Raw genomic sequence first — 18368 nt, forward strand, 5'->3', positions numbered from 1 at the left:
GTAAACTAGTCTTAAACACACAACACTCTGCTTTACTTCAAAAGCGAGTATCCTGGGTGATGCACAAGAAGTGTTGAGGTCCTTATGCGTGTCCGCATCACCGGAGATCCACAAAACCAGGAGTGTCACCACCACTGGTACGGGAGCGCTGCCGGCGCATTGCGCATCAGTTCAGGTCAACCCTACACTCGAGAGCAGCGTCTCCCCGTAGAAAACCCCCCTGCTCGTGGCTCTGGTCATCTCTGCAGGTTCGGCTGGCGGCGAAGTATATGAGTGAATAGTGCGATGAACGCTGCAAAGAAAAGAAGCCAAAAATGGCTTCAGTGCTTAAGTGTGCCCCGATTGTGGTGTACGCGAGAAAGTAGAGCGTCCAGGAGGCTAATAGTGTTCCAGTGAACTGCATTTAGGAGTACTGGCCATGAAGGAAAGAAGCCTGTAGCGCGTAGTTGCTCTGGGACGTGCGGTGCCCTAACAGACGTCGCGGTAGTGGGAAGACGCTCGTCCTGCTAGGCCCAGGCGGAGACTGTACAAAGGTTGCTCCAGGGTGGCGGACTCTAGCGCATCGGCAGACAGAGGTTCCTGGTCAGTAAAAACGAAAGCGAATTAATAACTCCCCCAGCTAAAGAGTACTGTCTGTGTTAAAAATAAAAAAGTAGTCAAGCAACACTCACGGGCGCTCAGGACCTGCCAACAGCATGGATTGCCGACTTTGTCGTCACCTCTGGGTTACAGCGAAAGTGTCTGTCTAGTGTGATGGCGCCAGGATCAAGCCGCCGTCACCATCAAGGCACTGGCGACCCTTACAATGACGCCAGTTGTTGTTGTACAGCGGGTTCCACAGTCTTTATGGAATAGCGTGGACTCTCCGGAGCGCTCCCGACAAGCTGCAGCCAGAGCTCTCACAACGGTAGGGCGACACAGGGAAAAGTACCTCAGCGCTTTAACGTCGCCACATAATGATGTGTATGTATGCTGTCGTCTCTAGAAATCATAATTTCCCCAAGCGGGAAATAAAACCGTCATCGAACCAGCATCCCGTGATAACTCGCCGGGGCGGCCACGACAGACGAGTGGACCACATGTAGCAGCACGCCAGCTAGTGCGAGATAGTCACCCGAAGGAATTAGGCACCGCCGGTGGCAAGCCGCCTGCGAGAACGTCTCCCTGGGGCGAGCTTGCTTCTTCCGACAAGCGTCTGGGCAGTCCTCCTCTGTCCTATTCCTTTGGTCGCCCTCTTGCGTTTGCTCCGCCTTCGTTCGTGGCTTTCTCCTCCTCACGACTTCCTTACTCTTCAGAGAAGGACGAAGTTAGATAGACTCCATTCCCTCCAGAAGCTCGCATGCTTGTTCCCACGAACAGCGCTGAAAGTGGAACAAATTACCCGTACGAGGATGAGGTTTCAGCCGTGCCAGCGTTCTCAGGGACATGATTACGCTAGACCACTGGCCGAAAAACTGGCTGCGACTCCACCAGGACCCAACCACTACAACCTGAGCTGCACAGCTGAACAACTGAGCCCCTGTAGCCCCCTCGTGTCGGGCGGACTCCTCAAAAACACACCCCTGTCCCATTTTGAGCCAGACGGCTCGAGGCTCGTGAGCCCTCGCACTCTCACGACTCAAAAAGATACGTCAGACTGCTACCATGTTTTACCCACTGCTGCGAGGGCAGCCCCCTAAAGAAGGCCGCAGACGAGAATGTCGTGTCCTCTCCCAGTTCTTCGTTCCGAGGACAAGTAAATTCAATCTAGGAATCGCTGTCAACCGCTGGCTAGCAGCCCCTGAGAACTGCTTCCTGTCCTGTGTCACGAAGCGTCCAGGTAGCAGCTTTGACTCACCTCAGTAGCTCTAACGTTCAGTTTTGTACAAGGGATACCTTCAGTGGCACCCCAGCCTTTGTCCACGCTCAGACGCTCAGTGCTACCCGTAGCAGCTGGAACGGGACATATATCAGGCGGGCGGCGCCGACAAACGAATTCCAGGGAACTGGACGTAGAGAGTCCCTTTGACCGGCCGAGGTCACCCGGATATCCAGCTGTAAAGGTTCGGAGAAATGACCCAAAAGAACCACGTGGGACGGGTGTTGCACCCACCAGCCGGTAACTGCGTGTATCTCACTTCGGAACGGCTGGCACAGCTGAATTCTCGGCAAGTTATGCCATCAGTCAAGATGTTGCACCGGCGAGAAACACCACATCTGCCTGGTCTGTCTCCGCTCGAAGCCGTGTCTGGGCGGTTCACCGACCTACAGGCCAAGAGGACGGCGTAGTGCTCTTTTGTGCCGGACCACCTACGTGACACGTAGCTCCAGTCTGCGGTAGGGAATACTTTGCTCAACAGGTATCCTGGGCTGCGCACGTGTATGCCGGCGGTAACTCGGCAAGAAGGCCTGTCTTGTATTCCTGAGAACTGTCTTGTCAGCCTACAGCCGGAACACTCGTTGTTTCCTGTTAACTGTGGAATGTGTGGAATTGCGCAAGGCACGAAATGCCATCCTCTGAAATTCTAGAACCCTAAGAGTCTTATAGCCTCGAGTGCACCTGTAAAGTCGAACAGGGTAGGCAGTGCCGGCCTGTTGGTAGGTCAAAAGGGAGCAAAGAGAGGTGTGCCGTTTCTCTTTTGATACGTTCACATGACAACGGTGTGCCCTGCTTAGCAGGGGAAGCCTACATCGACGTAGTCTCATCGTGCGTCAATATTGTTCGGTTGAGGCCGCGTACAATGGCGGCTATCACGTACCTAGTACCAAGTCTCCCAGCGCGAACGTTACTGACGCCTCTCGAAGCCTGTCGGTGAGCGGCTGTTGGTGCTTGGATAGTTTTTTTTCCTGAATGAGTAACCGAGGAGCCGCGTGAGGATTGTGGTTCTTATCGCATGCTCTTTCGAAGTTTGACTGTTTCCATTCGTTGTAAAACCCTCATGTTACCGTCTGTGTCATAAAGTGCCGAAGCTACAGCCCAAGACCGTCCGCGTGGGCGTCATGTCTCGGATGGAAACTTGCTTGTCTCGGTCCTCGTTCATTTCGTGGGTTATTTCTTGTCTAGCTCGCTGACTTCTTGTCTTTTTTATTCATGGTTTGTTTGTAAGCGATTCTTTCTTCACAGGATACTTGTCAAGCACCGGGAACCAGCTCTCAAGAGCCGGCGCCAGATCATCCGCCCAGAGTGACTGCATCGTCCTGCCTGGCCGGAAAGGTCCATGTCCGTCAACGCACAGTGCAGGCCAGATTTCCTTGCCTCCCCCAGAATCTACGAAACCGCTCTGGAGCACTGCGGCCAGCAGCAAAAACATCAGGTCGTTTTTCTTGCTTTTGCCGCAAGAGCGCTCTCTCGCAGCCCTCAGGTTTCACTGCTGCTGTTGTTCGACGTAGACGCTTCAGCACTGGTGTTCTCGTAGACACGAAATTCCAGACGCGCCGACCGCGCTGTGGCATCGCTCTCCGATTTTCCGAGAAGTAGCCTTCGGTGTGTCCTACAACAGAGAGCCGGTTTCTACGAGTAGTGGAACAGTTTCTCATTACAGGTATTTCATACGGTGTGCATTGACTTTCCACTCCTTTTGGCCAAAATGTACCCCCAGCGTATGGGAAACTGCTAACAATCGTGTCAGCTGGCGCAGGCGTGAAGCTGTCGGTTGGGATAATCAGATTCTCGGCCTTCCACGATATATGAACCGCTTCCTTACTTTCTCTTCCCGAACACGCGCGCACGACGTGATCGCCTTTCAGCGACCACTCTGGGTGCGTTCCCGGTGTTTGTTTGAATTGGTACGCTTCGTTGTCCAGGAAAAAGTAGCTCGTTAGCGTCCTTTGTCCACGAAAGCGCTAGCTTCCCGCAGGACAATCGAGGCCGCCCTTCACTGTACACGGCGATGGGCTTCTCTGTTCGCTGAGGGAAAGTCTACTCGGTATTAGTCGCTATGACAGATATCCAGGGAGAAAGTAACTCTCCCCCTGTAACTCCTCCCCGTCAGTTCCCAGACTTGGGTCTGGATGCTGAGTCTGCGAAACAGACGACGCTGCATTCTTCTGCTTTTCATGCACCCATTCATAACCACGATCGTGCGGAACGCCTTCTCATGCGTGGCCCGTATGATGGGTCTCTGCCACTAGGGAGAGAATCCCAGTCTGGCGGTTATCCTGACACTTTTTATCTTTCTCACGATTCTCAAAGACTTCCACTTGGCATTCCGCCCCCTCCTCCTCCCGGACTCCCGTCGCCAGCTCACCCGGACGTACCATTCGCGCAGCCTTTTCCTACGCAGCAGCGCCTATCCTCCCCAGTGTCCACCGAGCCTGGCGCACAAAGAGGAGAAGTATGCACGAGAGGCCCTTGTGGACCCGGCAGTAGAAATAGAGGTCTCCAAGGGAACGAGCTTCCCTGGAATGCCCCTCTTGCAGACGTACGTCTTTCCCCAGAAGACAGGAGAGGCCACCATGTCGTTTCCAGCCGCAGGGGAACTGACACGCGGCCTGTGTACGTGTCACATCCCTATACCGGCCGTGGAGGAGGAGGAGGGGAGAGACAAGGCCACTTCCCCCATCAGGAAGGGCCTCCGCCTCTACCTTATCCATGCTTCCCGCAGACTGGTGTCCAGCCCACTCACCTGATGGGCTCTCCTTCCCCCTTGTGTGAATACAACCCCAAGTACCCCTGTGTTCAAGAGTACCATCAGAGTGGCAAGTTTCCAACAAGTCCCCGCATGCAGGGATCAATGTACGGGAGTGAAACAACGTCTTTTTCTGCTACTGTCCACGCTCATCAGCAAGACGACCCTCGATCTATGGAGAGAGGGGATAACGGAATACCCGGACGACTCATGAACCAGCACCCCCCATCAACTGCTTCTCGACTCGACAGTGCCGTCGGGTCATGTGGTGGGGAGGGGCAAGGACCGCCGAAGAGCGAAGCAGGAGGCTTCTCGCTTCATAGCCAGCCTCATGGTTCAGAGAATAGCTGGAGGCCCGCGCGGCCTTGCAGTTCGTCACCGGAAGGCGAAGGCGAGAGCTGTCGACAGACAGGAGAGAGTAACGGAAGTCTCACGGAAACTCACAAGTATTACACCCAGGAACCAGGGGGACGTGACCACTACTACTTCTCTCAAGGAAGGCAAGGGATAGAAAGAGATAGAAGAGAAGAACAATTGTATAGTGTATCCAGACACCAAGGGGTGTACGGGGGCGATTTTTCTACAGGGGGACGGACGGTCGGACAGACCGAAGACGTCGGGCTTGTCTCACGAGGACAAGGATCGTATGAAATTTATCCAGATCAGCAAAGAGAGATACGAATGCCTTGTCCTAGCGAACGCCTTTCAGACTTTTCATCACGTCCCCCTATGTCTCCTCCTATTCCTCCCTCTTCTACTTATTACTATCATCATCATCATCCAGATCACGCCCAGCCACCTCATTTTAACAGGTCAGACCTTGCCAATTTGCAAACACAACGTAATTCACTCCGAGTTCCTCCTGAGTTTGGTACCCCAGAAGAGAATCCGTCAAATACTTCAAGAGAGATAGCAAGGCATAACAACACATTTCCACCGAGAACCGAGCCTATACAAACATCGAGAACGGAGATGTATAAGACACAAGACGAACAGCATCAACAGCACAGGGGTGACTGCCCGTTCCCCGTTCATCCCCCTGAGGCGATACAACAGAACACTTCTTCTGGGGGGCCATGGATATGCGATCCACAGAGACTGATGAGAGGCGATGAGGCGGGAGAAAGGAGAGGAGCTGAAAACTACTTTTACAGGAACGGAAGCTATGAAAGAAAAGCAGAAGAAGAACGTCAAGAGGAGGAACGAAATCGGCAATCTCCTTCTCCCAGAGCACAACTGCCTACTTGGCTTGTAGAGATCTTAAACCCATCGCAAGTTGCTTGTGAGGAGGAGGGGTCTGCACCTCAGAAAGAAAATCCTGGTTCGTCATCGGCGTCTGCGCAGGCACAACGCAGTTTTGTAACGAATGGCCCTGCTGTCCTACCTTCTCAAGAAAGTTCATCCCTCCCTTCATTCTATTCACAGCAGGAAAGCACGTCATCCTCATCCACGGCTCGCCTTCGATTCTACGACGGCGAACAAAATAAGAATACAAGAAGCGAAAAGAAAGCAAATCAAAGAGCAAAAGAACCTTCTCCTCCCCCTCTTCGCATCTTCTCACATTTCCCATCTTTGAGAATGAAAGAGGACGTTGCGACGAAAAGCATCACAGGAGACAGCCTTCTCAGTTCTTTACTTTCTTCACAGTCAGGTAATACCTGTCCAGACATCAACAGTAGCGGAGGTCCTGTGTGTACAGATGGCAGTCGGTCTACACCTTATATCCTTCCTTATGGACCCCGGTCGGAAATTCTTCCTTCTCCTTGTCGAACGAACTCAAGAAATGAGACAAGCTGTCTTTCGATCAGCCCCCGACCAAGTGATCCTCGTCTTTCAGCAGAATGCATCTCTCAGCTTGCCCCAGGCCGAAAAATTATTAGACCTCCATCTAGAAATCCATGGAGTGTATATACACCCCCTCTAACATACCCAGATAATACGCAGCCGCCGTCTCCATTGGACCCTAGTTTCACTCCTCCGTTTGTCTCTTTTCAACAAAATGCCATCCATTCCACACAACACGACAGATCAGCCTCGACACTTCCAGCTCCCCAGAGTGTATATGAACAAGCGGGCTCTTCGCAAGTCTATAGAACGTCGCCTTTGCCCCTTTACTCTCCACCTCAGCCTTATCCTACGATGGCAGTACCCCGCGCCACCACCGCCACGGGAAGTCTGACGTCATCCAGCGGATTAGATCGACGAGTCTTCTCAGGACCTTCCAACTCTAACACTCTTAGGGGAGATCTCTATAGAAACCCTAGAGAGGAGACTGAAGGAGAACAGAGAAGAGAACGGAACGGATATGACGAAAACGAGGAGCAAGTCAATACCGCCGTGGCACAGGGGTGGTGGCCTAATCTAACGTATTCAGAGACAAATACAAAAATGTCAGAGTTCAATAGAAGAACAGACGACCCCACTCTTAGTTCAGCAAAAGAAGGAGAAAGAGACGGAAATTTTCATTCTCCTAACTCGGAGATCCTTCCTACAGCTCCTTTACTACCACCCCCACCCCCATCTCCTTCTTCTTCTTTTGGGCAGATGAATTGGATCCAGAACAACGAACCTTTCCCTGTGATTGATCCTTCTCTCCTTCCACCAGACGAAGTCAGCAGTAGTAGTAGTAGGAGTCGTCCGAGTAGGGGTCTGACTTCCTCTATTCCTTCTACCAACTCAAAAGATCCGTCGCATACTAACGTAAGGGGGGCAGAGAGCGGAGGAGGAGGAGTAAGAGGAGGTGTGGATGATAGGAGAAAGGTCAGTTACAATGACGAATCGACAAAAGATCCTCTACGTCGTACTGGGCAACCAGTAAAGACGAGTAGCACAATCCCTACTGCAGGTAGCCGAAAGAAAGGTTCTAAAGATCCAAGCTGCTTACTTCCTTTTCCTCCTTCATGTCCTTCTCCACATGAGGATTCTTTTCATCTCTCTTCTTCTTCTTCTCAAGGAGATCATCATAAGAATCTTCACTACACAGGGGGGGGGAGTTATGATCGTCAACACTACAATAACTCCACATCTCTGGAAACACGACGGAGACGTCCTTCTCCCTTTGCCGCATTTCCTCCTCCCCCGCCTCCCCCTCTTATCCATAGCGGCAGCTCTCATCAACCTGTGGGAGAAGGAAAGAAGAGAGCAGATATGAAAGAACCCATGAACATAACTTGTAGATATGGAGACGATTTCTCTTCTTCTTCTTCTTCTTCCTCTTCTTTAGTTGAATCCAATCCTTATGTGAAACAGCAGCCTCAATACCTCGCATCTCCTGTCATACGCCCTGTAGATGCTTTCACACGATCTCTTCTTCTATCTCCCGTCTTATCCTCTCCCCCTCACCGCCTCCACCACCAAGCTATACCTCCGCCTCCTCCGCCTCTACCTAAGGAACTTAAGCCTTCACAGACACCGCATAGAGAGAAGCTTAGAAAGAAAGAAGCTTCTGGGGAGTCGACAATAGCTAGTCGCCGAAGAGACGAATTTGAGAAGGCAAGCAAAAAGAAAGAAGCATTTGAAGACGAAACCTCATCAAAGAGACGTGGAGGAGGAGGAGGAGCAGCAGCAGGGGCAGGATTCGTAGGAAAGAGAAAAGGTCCTTATTCAAAGGAGACAGTAGTAGTAATGAAATCTGCTTTACTCGATGATCCTTCGGAGGGTAGAAAGACGGTGAAGATGGAGAACCTTTTAGAAAAGTCTTCTCCCGAATGGGAAAGAAGAGATCGATTTCTAGACCACCTACGCTTCAGCTTTCGAAAGAGATTCAGAGAAAAGTTCTCTCAGCAAGATGAAAGTCTTATCGAGCGTTTAACAGAAGAATCGGTCGAAGCCTTATGCTCGTCTGAATTTCTATCGTTCTTCTCACCTTCTTCTTCTTCTTCTTCCTCTTCCTCTTCTTCTTCGGAGGTTCCTATCCTTCCCGATCCTTCCGAGAGAGAGACGATGCCATCTATTTCGCGTTGTGGTCCGCCTCCTGGAGAGAAGAAAGAAGAGAGACAAGAAGAAGAAGAAGGAAGGTGGCACCAAGGTAGGGGAGGAAATGAAGCTCTAAAGACGAAGAAGCAGCAGATGTATGTTGAAGATCGTGATGATAAGAGTCAGGGTCTTCCTAGAGAAGAAACGAAGGAACCCGTACAAGACCTTCAGCAATTACAGCAAAGAAAGAATGGAAAAGATTCAGGGCCTTCCCCCTCTTCAGCTTATAGAGAACCCCCACCTTTACCTCTGTCCCCTTCATCACATGGAAATAGAGAGCATACACAAGAATACTTCACTATCTCCGACGATGAGAATGACGAAGAGGGAAGAGAAAGAGAGTTCACGGCTTCAAGCAAACTCGAAGATAAACTGCAACACAAAGAAGAAAGTTTCTATGATGCGAGAGTAGGAGGAGACCAGGAAAAGGGAACGACGGAAGGACAAAAGATGAGAAATAAAGAAGAAGAGACAGAAGAACTCGGAAAAGAAATAGGTCGACAAGGAGGAGGAGGAGGAGAAGGGCAAGGAGACGAGACAACTACCCGGCTGAAAATATCTGAGAAGATGAAGAAGAAAAAGATGATGATGATGACCGAAAAAGGAATGGAACTGAAGGAGGGGGCAAAAGGAAGAAGTCGTCGATCCGAGGTCGAACAAAGAAGCGACGGACCCAGATGGAAAGAGACTCCGGCGAAACAATCCAGTGATCGAGGCGCTTTGGAGAAGGCGAAAACTCTCGGTAAAGTAGGCCTTATCGATGAAAGACAAGCAGAAGAAGAGGAAGAGAAGCAAATAGAAAAGAGAGAGGCCGATGAAATGGAACGTATTCTTCACAGTCAAGGAGACAGTCAAGTAGAAGAGAGATCAGTCTCAAAGAAAAGCAAGCAACTTCTTTCTTCTTCTTCGATTCTTCCTCTTCTTGAAGAGACATGGAGAGAGAGATCATCGGAAGGGGTCAACAGAAAGGAGGTCTCTTTAAAGAAAGAAGAAAAGATGCCTCTACAAGATGGGATTGCAATGGACAGGGGCCCAAAAGAAGAAGAAGAAGTCTTCAAGGACACAAGTCAAGATCAAACAGGAGTCTCCTTATCATCTTCTTCTTCCTCCTCGTCCTCTTTAGAATCTCCCTTTTCATCTCCACTCCAAACAGCATATAAAGAGACAGCACCCGCTCGCACTCCAGAGACGGACCGTAGCAGCAACACGCAAAGAGATCAAGAAGGAGAGAGACACGGCGAGAAATGGCAAAAAGAGGAGGAAGAAGAAGATCGCCTAAGAAGAAACGAGAAGCGAAAAGAAGATTCTATAGGACGCCCGAAGTTTTCCTTTCCTCGTTCTAATAGAGGAGATCAAGACTTATCATCTTTCACGGTTAGCCCTCGTGGAGATGTTGAGACAGAGCAGTATTCGAATCTTTCATCCTACGCCGCTGCAGATCACTTCTGTGATCTACATCCCTTTCCTTTTATATGGCCTAACGGAGAAATGCTTTCTCGACTTTCTTCTTCTCCTCATCCTTCGGAGATATCGAGACAGGCCGACGTGAAGACGTCTAAAGCAAGGGAGACGCCCATACCGGTAGAGAGCGAACGGTGTTCTTCTCTCTTTTCTACCAGGTCGACAACTCCGAAAGAGGAAGAAAGAAGACCACCCCCACGTGAAAAGAAGGAAGAGGAGCACAAGAAAAAGAAGAGGGAGAAACAAGAAAGAGGAGGAGAAGAAGAAGTGTGCACGAGTCTTCGAAGACGAGAGACCTTTGCTATATCGCCGCCAGGCCATGGTCAAGATGCGACATGTATGAAATCTCTCTTAGATAATGAACAAGCCTTTCCTTCTCTTCAACAAAGCGCGGTGGCTTTTTCATCCTCTTTCCTCTCTCCTTCTTCTCCTGCTCCTCATCTTTCTTCTCTTCCGTCAAGAGAAGAGAGTCAGAAAGAAGAGGAAGAAAAGGACGACAGCGGAGATCTTTCAGAGAGGAGTGCCTTTATGACGGATGAAAGGAACTCCAACCTTTCCAAAGAGACTTCCTCTTTTCCTTCTTCTTCTTCGCTCTCAAGACAACCTCTCCAGAGATGTTGGGCTGAGGTAGCTGGAGCTGGGGTGACACGAGGACCTGTACGGCGAACGTTTGGAAGAACAAGATGGGCGGGGGGAGAAGGCAAGCGGGGCGCACTAGCAGTTTCTACACCCCCTGTTCTCTCTTCTTCTCCTCGTGAAAGGGATGAGCTCACATCGTCATCATCCCTGAAGAGAAATGAACGAGGTCTTAACAGAAAGGAGGAGGAGGAGGTGATCGGTCACGCTAGTGGGTATCACGGCCTCCACCATGAATCCACAGGCTGGGGGGTGGATCAGAAAGGGAAAGATCCACGGGGAGTTGGGAAGGCCCATCTCCACGGGCCGTATAATGTCTACGATCATAAGAAAGCAGAGGAGAAGAAGAAAGAAGAGCTACGACAACAGCACACTTTCAAACAGCCTATGAATCGAGAGAAACAAGGAGGAGCAGGAGGAGGAGAACAGGAAAAAGAACAAGACAGATCCAGAGGAAATGGTCTGAGATTCTGTCGAGATAGTACCAGTAGGAATCCGGATCATCGACGTCCTTTATCTTTCTCTCCTCCTTCCTTTGTAGCTCAGTCCTACTACCCTTATACAAAGATGGCTTGGCAACCGACAAGTAGCCCTATGAAAAAGAATGAAGGAGAAACGACAAAGAAAGAGAGAAAACCTCTAACTCCTTTCTTCTCTTCGACCCAAGTCAGATCTGCTCGGATGGCTACTCCCCAATCTTATACGTATCAACACATCTCTCCAGGGAGACGAGACGGGGGTGGACGAAGAAGAGACAAGAGACCAGATGACACCTCTATACCCGGTCCACTTGAATCTTGTCATGGTAGGAAGATAAGTCCTCCTTCGGTGGACTTAAGTCAAGATCATCTTCAGAGTAAAGACGAAGATGAAGAAGACCTTGTGAAGAAAGTCTTTCCAAATCCAAGTGTCAATCAGACGAGGGAGGAAGAAGAAGAACAAGAACCTTTTCCTCCTCTAACATCTCCCTTTGTCTCTCCTACCGTAAGGGGGGACACGGGTTCTTCTTCTTCTTCTACTTCTCATACGTCCTCTCTTTTGTCATCTATGGGAGGCGAAGGCCATGCAATGAAGAAAGGCTATATAACGGCTGCTCTGTCAACCTCATCTTCAATAGAATTCACAAGTCTATCACTCAAGACAGGCGAGAGCAGTACAGTCACTTCAACTCTTATCACATCATCCACCCTTCAGCCTCTATCAGGCTGCGGACCTATGAGACGTGAGGCAGAAAGAAGAAGAGCTTCTTCTTCTTCTACTACTACTACATGGGCGGTCGTAAGAGAAAAGACAACAACGATCACTTATGAAAGAAAGGAAGGACTCTTCGATGAAAGGCCTACCCCGTCTTCTTATTTAGCAGTAGGTGGCGTTGAAGGAAGAAGCAGAAGTCAAAGTCTTTTCAAAGGGTGTCTTCTACCAGAGACGCAAAAGCACGAGAGCGCCCATAAGCCTCTCTCGCCTTTCACGACATGTACAGCCTCTTCAGTCAATAGACTGCAGCCGCTTAAAAGTCATCGAGAGAAACTTCTTTCCACTGCCCCAGGTAAGCCTTATCCTTCTTCTTCTTTTGCTTCTTATTCTCCTCAAGACGTGAAGATGCAAAAGAAGACAGACGAGGCAAAGAGACTGGGAAGCAAAGGAGGCGAGAAATCTCTTCTACGAAGCGGTGCGAGCGGGACTGTCCAGAGAGCTGGGGGAGTCAAAGGAATAGAGGGAGGAGGAGGAGGAGGCGCACGAAGGAATGAGAAAGAAGAGACGGGGGGGATTTCATTCAATGAAAGTAAAACCGGAAAGAATAATCAACAAGACAGGCAAGGAGGTCAAGAAACAGAAAGAGATGACTTTCTCCGTGTGGGGAGAAGCAGCGGAGGTAAGGCCTCCAAATCGAAAGCGAGAGGAAAAGCCGCAGCGACGGCCTTAATGCTAGCTCAACAAGAGAGCTTGAAGAGAGGGCTGAAGAGTTATGTCTCTGTCAATGCTTTCCAGGAGCTAGCTCCCGAGACAACTACAGAAGAGGAAGAGGAAGAAGAAGATGCTGAGAAGAAGAAGAAGGACGGAGAAACGACGAAGAAAGAAGAAGAAGAGAAAGACAGGGAGGACGAGGAGGAGAAGAAGAAGAAAAGAGAAGAGACAGAGGAGGAGGAGGAGGAAGAAGAGAAAAAGAAGAAAGAAAAGAAAGATGAAGATGATGAGGACAAGGATGGAGAAGATAAGTCAACGGATAAGAAAGATGAAGAGAAGAAGAGGAAGAAGGACGATGACGATAAAGAGAAGAAGATGAAGGAAGAGAAGAGAGACGAAGAGAAAGAAAAGAAAACAGGGGAGAAGAAAGGAAAGAAGGAGAAGGGGGGGAAGAGAGGAAAGAAGCACACAGGAGAGCCTGGCGGCGACGAACCTGGAGAAGAGTGTGAAGAAGGCGTGGAGAAGAAGGCGATGTATGAAAAGAAAGAAGAAAAGGACAAGGAGAAAAAGACAGAGAAGCCCAAGATCAGAGAGAAGGTAATAAGCGAAGAGGAGAAAGAAGAGAAGGGACAAACCAAAGAGAAGAAAGGGAAAACGAGGGAAGAAGACGTGGAAGAAAAGAAGACAATGAACAGTCAGGAAGAGAACGAGAAGAAGGCGCAAGAAGAAGAGGGGAAGGAGGGGATGAACAAGACAACCGGCCTAAGAGGAGAAAGTGTCGAGAAGAAACCTGTTGAACTGCAAGGAGGAGGAGAAGAAGAAAGGAAGAAGAAGAAAACCGGGTTAGCCGAAGGATGGATTCTTCTCTTTCCTACTGGAACAGAGAGCGAGAATAAGGAGGACGACAAAAGCCTCCCCTCAAGTGGGCTGACAGACAGACCGACCTCGTTCTTCTCTTCAGACATTCCCTATCCCAAAACTCCGACTTCTGCCTTTCTCCTTCGCTCCTCTTCTACTCCCCAACAGACAAATGCAGAAGAGAAAAAAGAAGAAGGTAACCAAGCAAAGAAGAGAAGAGAGGGGGAGGCGAAAAGAGAAGAAGAAGAACCTCTCGCATCCCATACAGGACCTGACAGTCCCTCCAGAGCGAGTAGTAGTAGTAGTAATAGTAATAGTAGCAATGTCTTCTTGAACTTGCTAAGAAAACTGAAAGGATACAAAAGAAAAGAAGAAGAAGAAACGAATGAGGAGAATCTCCTCTCTTCTTCCGCTTCTTCACTCTCTTCTTCTCCCCCTCTTCCTTCCTTTCCTTCCTTTGTCTATACACCCCACATCGTCTATGTCGCTTGGTGGCCTACTGCACGTGAGCATCTCTCGCTCGATGGAGGCGCAGCCTCTTCAGGAGGAGACCCAGGGGCAGTCCCTGCCTTTCCTATCAAAGGTCTCGCAGCTTCGCACCATGAAGATAAAGAAGAAGAAGAAACACCTCCCTATCTTCAAAACGAGGTAGAGACATAGCGACAGGGATGTAGACAGAGAGAGAATTGGAAAAAGAAGCTCCTGTCTCACTTGGAAAAAGATGAGAAGAGGAAGAAATACATGGGATGGCGTGTTGTCATCCCTCCTGCCTCTATGCATGCATTCATAGAAAAGGACAAGGCGTACACCATAAGTGTGGATACATGCATATATGTATATATGTGTAAACGTGTATATTTATCTAATAGCTGTACAGAAGTATGTATATATATACACACTGTACCCATATGTATATATATAGAGAGATGTGTACATATACACTGTACATGTATATATGTATATACCTTGCATGTATACGGAGCTGTATGTGTACGCGTGGGTATAGGGAGTGTATGGAGGACTCCCGAGTCGGAGGTGTGTGTTTGTATTGAAGAAGATCCTTCTTTCTTCTCCTGAACCTAAAATAGAGGACCGGTGTCTCCATCTTTTTGGAGAGGGAGAGAGAAAGCATGGAGTAGAGAAAGGAACCCGCACATCAAGACAGACGTTGTCTGCATGCAATTGTTCCTGCTGTTCTTCTTGCCACGCCTCAGGTGTTTCGCAGGCAGATAACCCTACTACAGCTACAAGGAGTGAAGTATCTTATACGACATAAAACGGGACTGGCGTGTCTCGTTGGGTTCAGTAGGTATGCAAGATGATCTATGTATCTTTGATCTATCTTCAATCTATCTATCTATGCATGCTCCACACACGAAACCCACGGACAGATAGGACTCATGACTCGTGCTCTACAGCAGATATATATGTGTGTATCATATCCCTTTGTAATTAACTTGCTTTCTCGGCCTTTTCTCATCTTCTACTTGACTCTGTAGAACCCTCCTCTGCCTGTGGGTCACTCTTTGGTGTCGTAGTAGTCCAAGGGTGCCTAGAGTCGTGTCCCTCGCGTATGAAATCTTTCTGTGGAGGTACACTCCATATAGATATGCATCCCGAGTCATACATGAATATATATACGCCTAACGTTCTTCATCTACATATAGGTACCGCAGAAGAAACATAAATGCATATACGTCTATATATATGTATATATGTGTATATAGCACATTCTTCATCTGCATAGGGCTCCAGTGGTTCTCGCGCTTTCCTTTTCTTTGACGGTCGTCTCTCTTTCGCTCTTTTCTCTCCTCAAGAGTCGGAAGTTTAATCAGATGCCTAATGTGGAAATGAGTATAGAAAACCGAGAGATATAGATCGATACACCTGTGTGTAGATGGTGTGATATAGGAATCTGCATGTACACCCGGTTGCTTTGCTTTCAAATCTTTAAGAAAAGGTAAGCTGGTCAGATTCTCTTGTCTCCATACGTTTGTTCTGGTGTATGTACACCGTATTCAGCTTAGACTACCAGAGGGCTTTTCTTGTTCAATGGGGGAATCCTGGAGGGACAAAAAGAGACCGCATGCACTGGCTTGAGACAATCAGCACCATCACGCTACAAGTTCTTCTTTCATGTCCCTTCCTGCCTCCATCGACTCTCCCTCCTCTATCAACTAAATCGAACTCATCCAATCTTCTCTCAAACAACTTCTCTTCCTCTTCACCCCCTCTTCCCCCTCTTTCGTCTTCTTCTTCTTCTGCTTTAGCTTCTTCCGTAGAAGATCTCCGTCAGTCGAGCTCTATACAGGAACTGAGTTTTCCGAACAAGGAGACCAACAGAAGGACAGAGGAAGGAGAAAAAGAAAAAGGAAAAGCGAATGGCGCTTCTTCCCCTTCCCCTTACATCTCTTGTCGTGTCTCTTCTTCTACACATCCAGAAGATAAGAGAGATAGCTGCCCGAGTGAGAAGAGAACACAAAGAGATCTTGATAGAGAAGACAATGAAGCAGAAGCAGAAGAAGAACAGAGCAAAACTCACCTCACCCAAAACAGAACGGGCCGACCATGTAAAGCCACTCCATCTTCTTCTTCTTCATCTTCTTCTTCTGCACGGTATCGCAGTCAGAGCCGTCGACGTAGTAGGAGCAAAGCCTTGGCGAAACAGATGGGAGTAGGCGCAGGAGGGACGTTGAGCGGGTTATCTCGTCTCGCGGCTCAGAAAGCATGGAGAAGCCTAAGACTGAAAGGAATGGATGGCCTTATCATCTCTTCTTCAGCTTTGAAAACACAAAAAGAAGCTTTTCTCACTCCCCAGATGGAACATGTGGAAGACGGTGAGAAGAAGGCTTCCAAGCAACGAGGTGTCTGGCAAGATGGAAGCGACCATATGAGAGGTCATCCTACCTATCGATGACCCGATGTGTGTAGATGTATATATGACTATCTATATATGAAGCTGTATGTAGGTGTATGTGTGAAGATGTGAATACGTAGATGTGAACCTGCATGCATGTGAATATGCATGAACTTATGTAGGTAAGAATATGGATGTCTATATGTATGATGACGTGTGAATATACATGGATCGCTGTATGTACACCAGAAGCAGAGGTTCAGCCGCATTCAAATCCCGGAGGTCGACCGATTGGCTATGGCTACAGCTGCTATAGGGAGACATTTCCTGTCTACAAAGCGACCAGTGAACCCCCATCGTCAATCTCTGTCGATTTAGGTTGGCTTCTCCGTCATGCATGCGTCTTCTCCTCAAGAGAAGATACAGTTGTCGAGGAAGACCTATTCCATACCTTCAGTGCCCTACCTCCTTACGTTTTACTCTCTTCCCTTGCTTCTTCTCTTTTTCTTTCTCTCTCCCTTCTCGATCCTCTGGCACCTCGTTGTCGTAAAGACAGGATCAGAAGAAGAAGAATAAGAGTGAGAATAAGAGAGAGCTTCGTTTCATCTTTTTGTCTATCGCTTCTTCTGTCTGCTTTCTTGTGTCTTCTGTCTTGCCTTAGCAAGTGAAGGGCGTATAGTCTTAGCCCCTCCATCTCTGGGCGTTTTTCTTTCCTGGATTCCCTTCTCTATATGGATGAAAGGACCTGAGTATGTACGTCAAAGCCAAACAATCTCAATCTCTGTCGAGCACTCTCTCTTCGGGTGTACATACACACACAGGCACAGGTGTAGATGGATTTCTAGGCATAGATCCGCAGATAGATAGATAGACAGATAGATAGATAGATAGACAGATAGATAGATAGATAGACAGATAGATAGATAGATAGACAGTAGAATGTGGGCATACATAGATGAATGATAGATGAGTAGAGAAATGGTCCCGGCGCAGATTACCAAGGTGGACTACTTTTTCTTCTCTTCAACATATGGCTTCTTGGGGGCTCTGCTTGAAGAAGAAGAGAACGACCTCATTGATGTGTTTCCTTCTATCTCTTTGACTCAATCCACGTCTATCCATATCTCCACATGTACATACAGCCAATCTTTCACATGCACTTGCAAGAATCCGTGCATCTGTTAGACTTCATGTATCTCTTCCTCTCCATTCCTTTCAAGTCTGTCACTATTACTAAACTCCCCTCAGCATCATGGTTAAACGTCTTTTCTTCTTTTCTTTTTCTTCTCTTCTTTGACCTCTGAAGAGAAACGAAAGAACATCTTCTTCTTCGGAGCCTCGCTTGTTTGCGCTACTACTACCCGCACCCCCCGTCCCACGCATCATCTCCAGACCTCTGAATGGAATAGGCGCATACATATACATACACATGCAAACATAAAGATACACATAGATGTGTATCCATGTGTATCTCTACATATTCCTCAGGCGTATCGACTTTGTTAATGGATATCTATATGTGTAGCTTAGCGCCCATTTCTCCTGTATCATATCCCTATTTATATCTATTTATATACCTATATTTATATATCTATCAGTACACCTCTATACCTATATCAAATCATTGTACCTATCCATGCAAATGTATGATCTATATAAATCTACTGATCTGTATCCAGACGTCTTTGGACTTATTCTGCCTCTTGTATCACCTATGATAACATGTTGTGCTTCTCACAGTGTAATAGAAAGCGGTCAGTCACATCTATCTATCTATCTCTCTACAGAAGTTGCTACTAGAGATACACACATGAAGAGAAGATGTATATCTCTATGGATGTATGTAAGCGGGCAGCGAATCGAACATCTCTAATGGCGCTTGTCGACACCTCTTTCTTTTCGACTTCTTATTTTACTTGCCTGCTGCATGCAGACATGTTCTTTTTTGAATGACAGAATGATAAAGAGGCTGAAGATGCGATGCAAAACTATTCAGTTCCTTCCTAATGGAGGTGCACAGCTTGGATTTGATCTGTATGTCTGACTCTCAAGAAAGAAGAGAAGAAAAA

General features: G+C 48.3%; 1 protein-coding gene across 1 annotated transcript; it reads left to right on the plus strand.

Annotated features, from left to right (window-relative positions):
- Positions 1 to 3917: 3917 nt before the first annotated feature.
- Positions 3918 to 18333, plus strand: CSUI_002228 (uncharacterized protein; the record flags this gene model as incomplete). The annotated part of the gene is made up of 5 exons (XM_068062430.1): positions 3918 to 14090; positions 14657 to 14751; positions 15465 to 16279; positions 16961 to 17052; positions 18233 to 18333. Coding segments are annotated over 5 exons (11274 nt in total), but the record flags the coding sequence as incomplete, so codon positions are not given.
- Positions 18334 to 18368: the final 35 nt, after the last annotated feature.

This window comes from Cystoisospora suis (genome assembly GCF_002600585.1).
Source record: "Cystoisospora suis strain Wien I chromosome Unknown contig_929, whole genome shotgun sequence".
NCBI lineage: Eukaryota > Apicomplexa > Conoidasida > Eucoccidiorida > Sarcocystidae > Cystoisospora > Cystoisospora suis.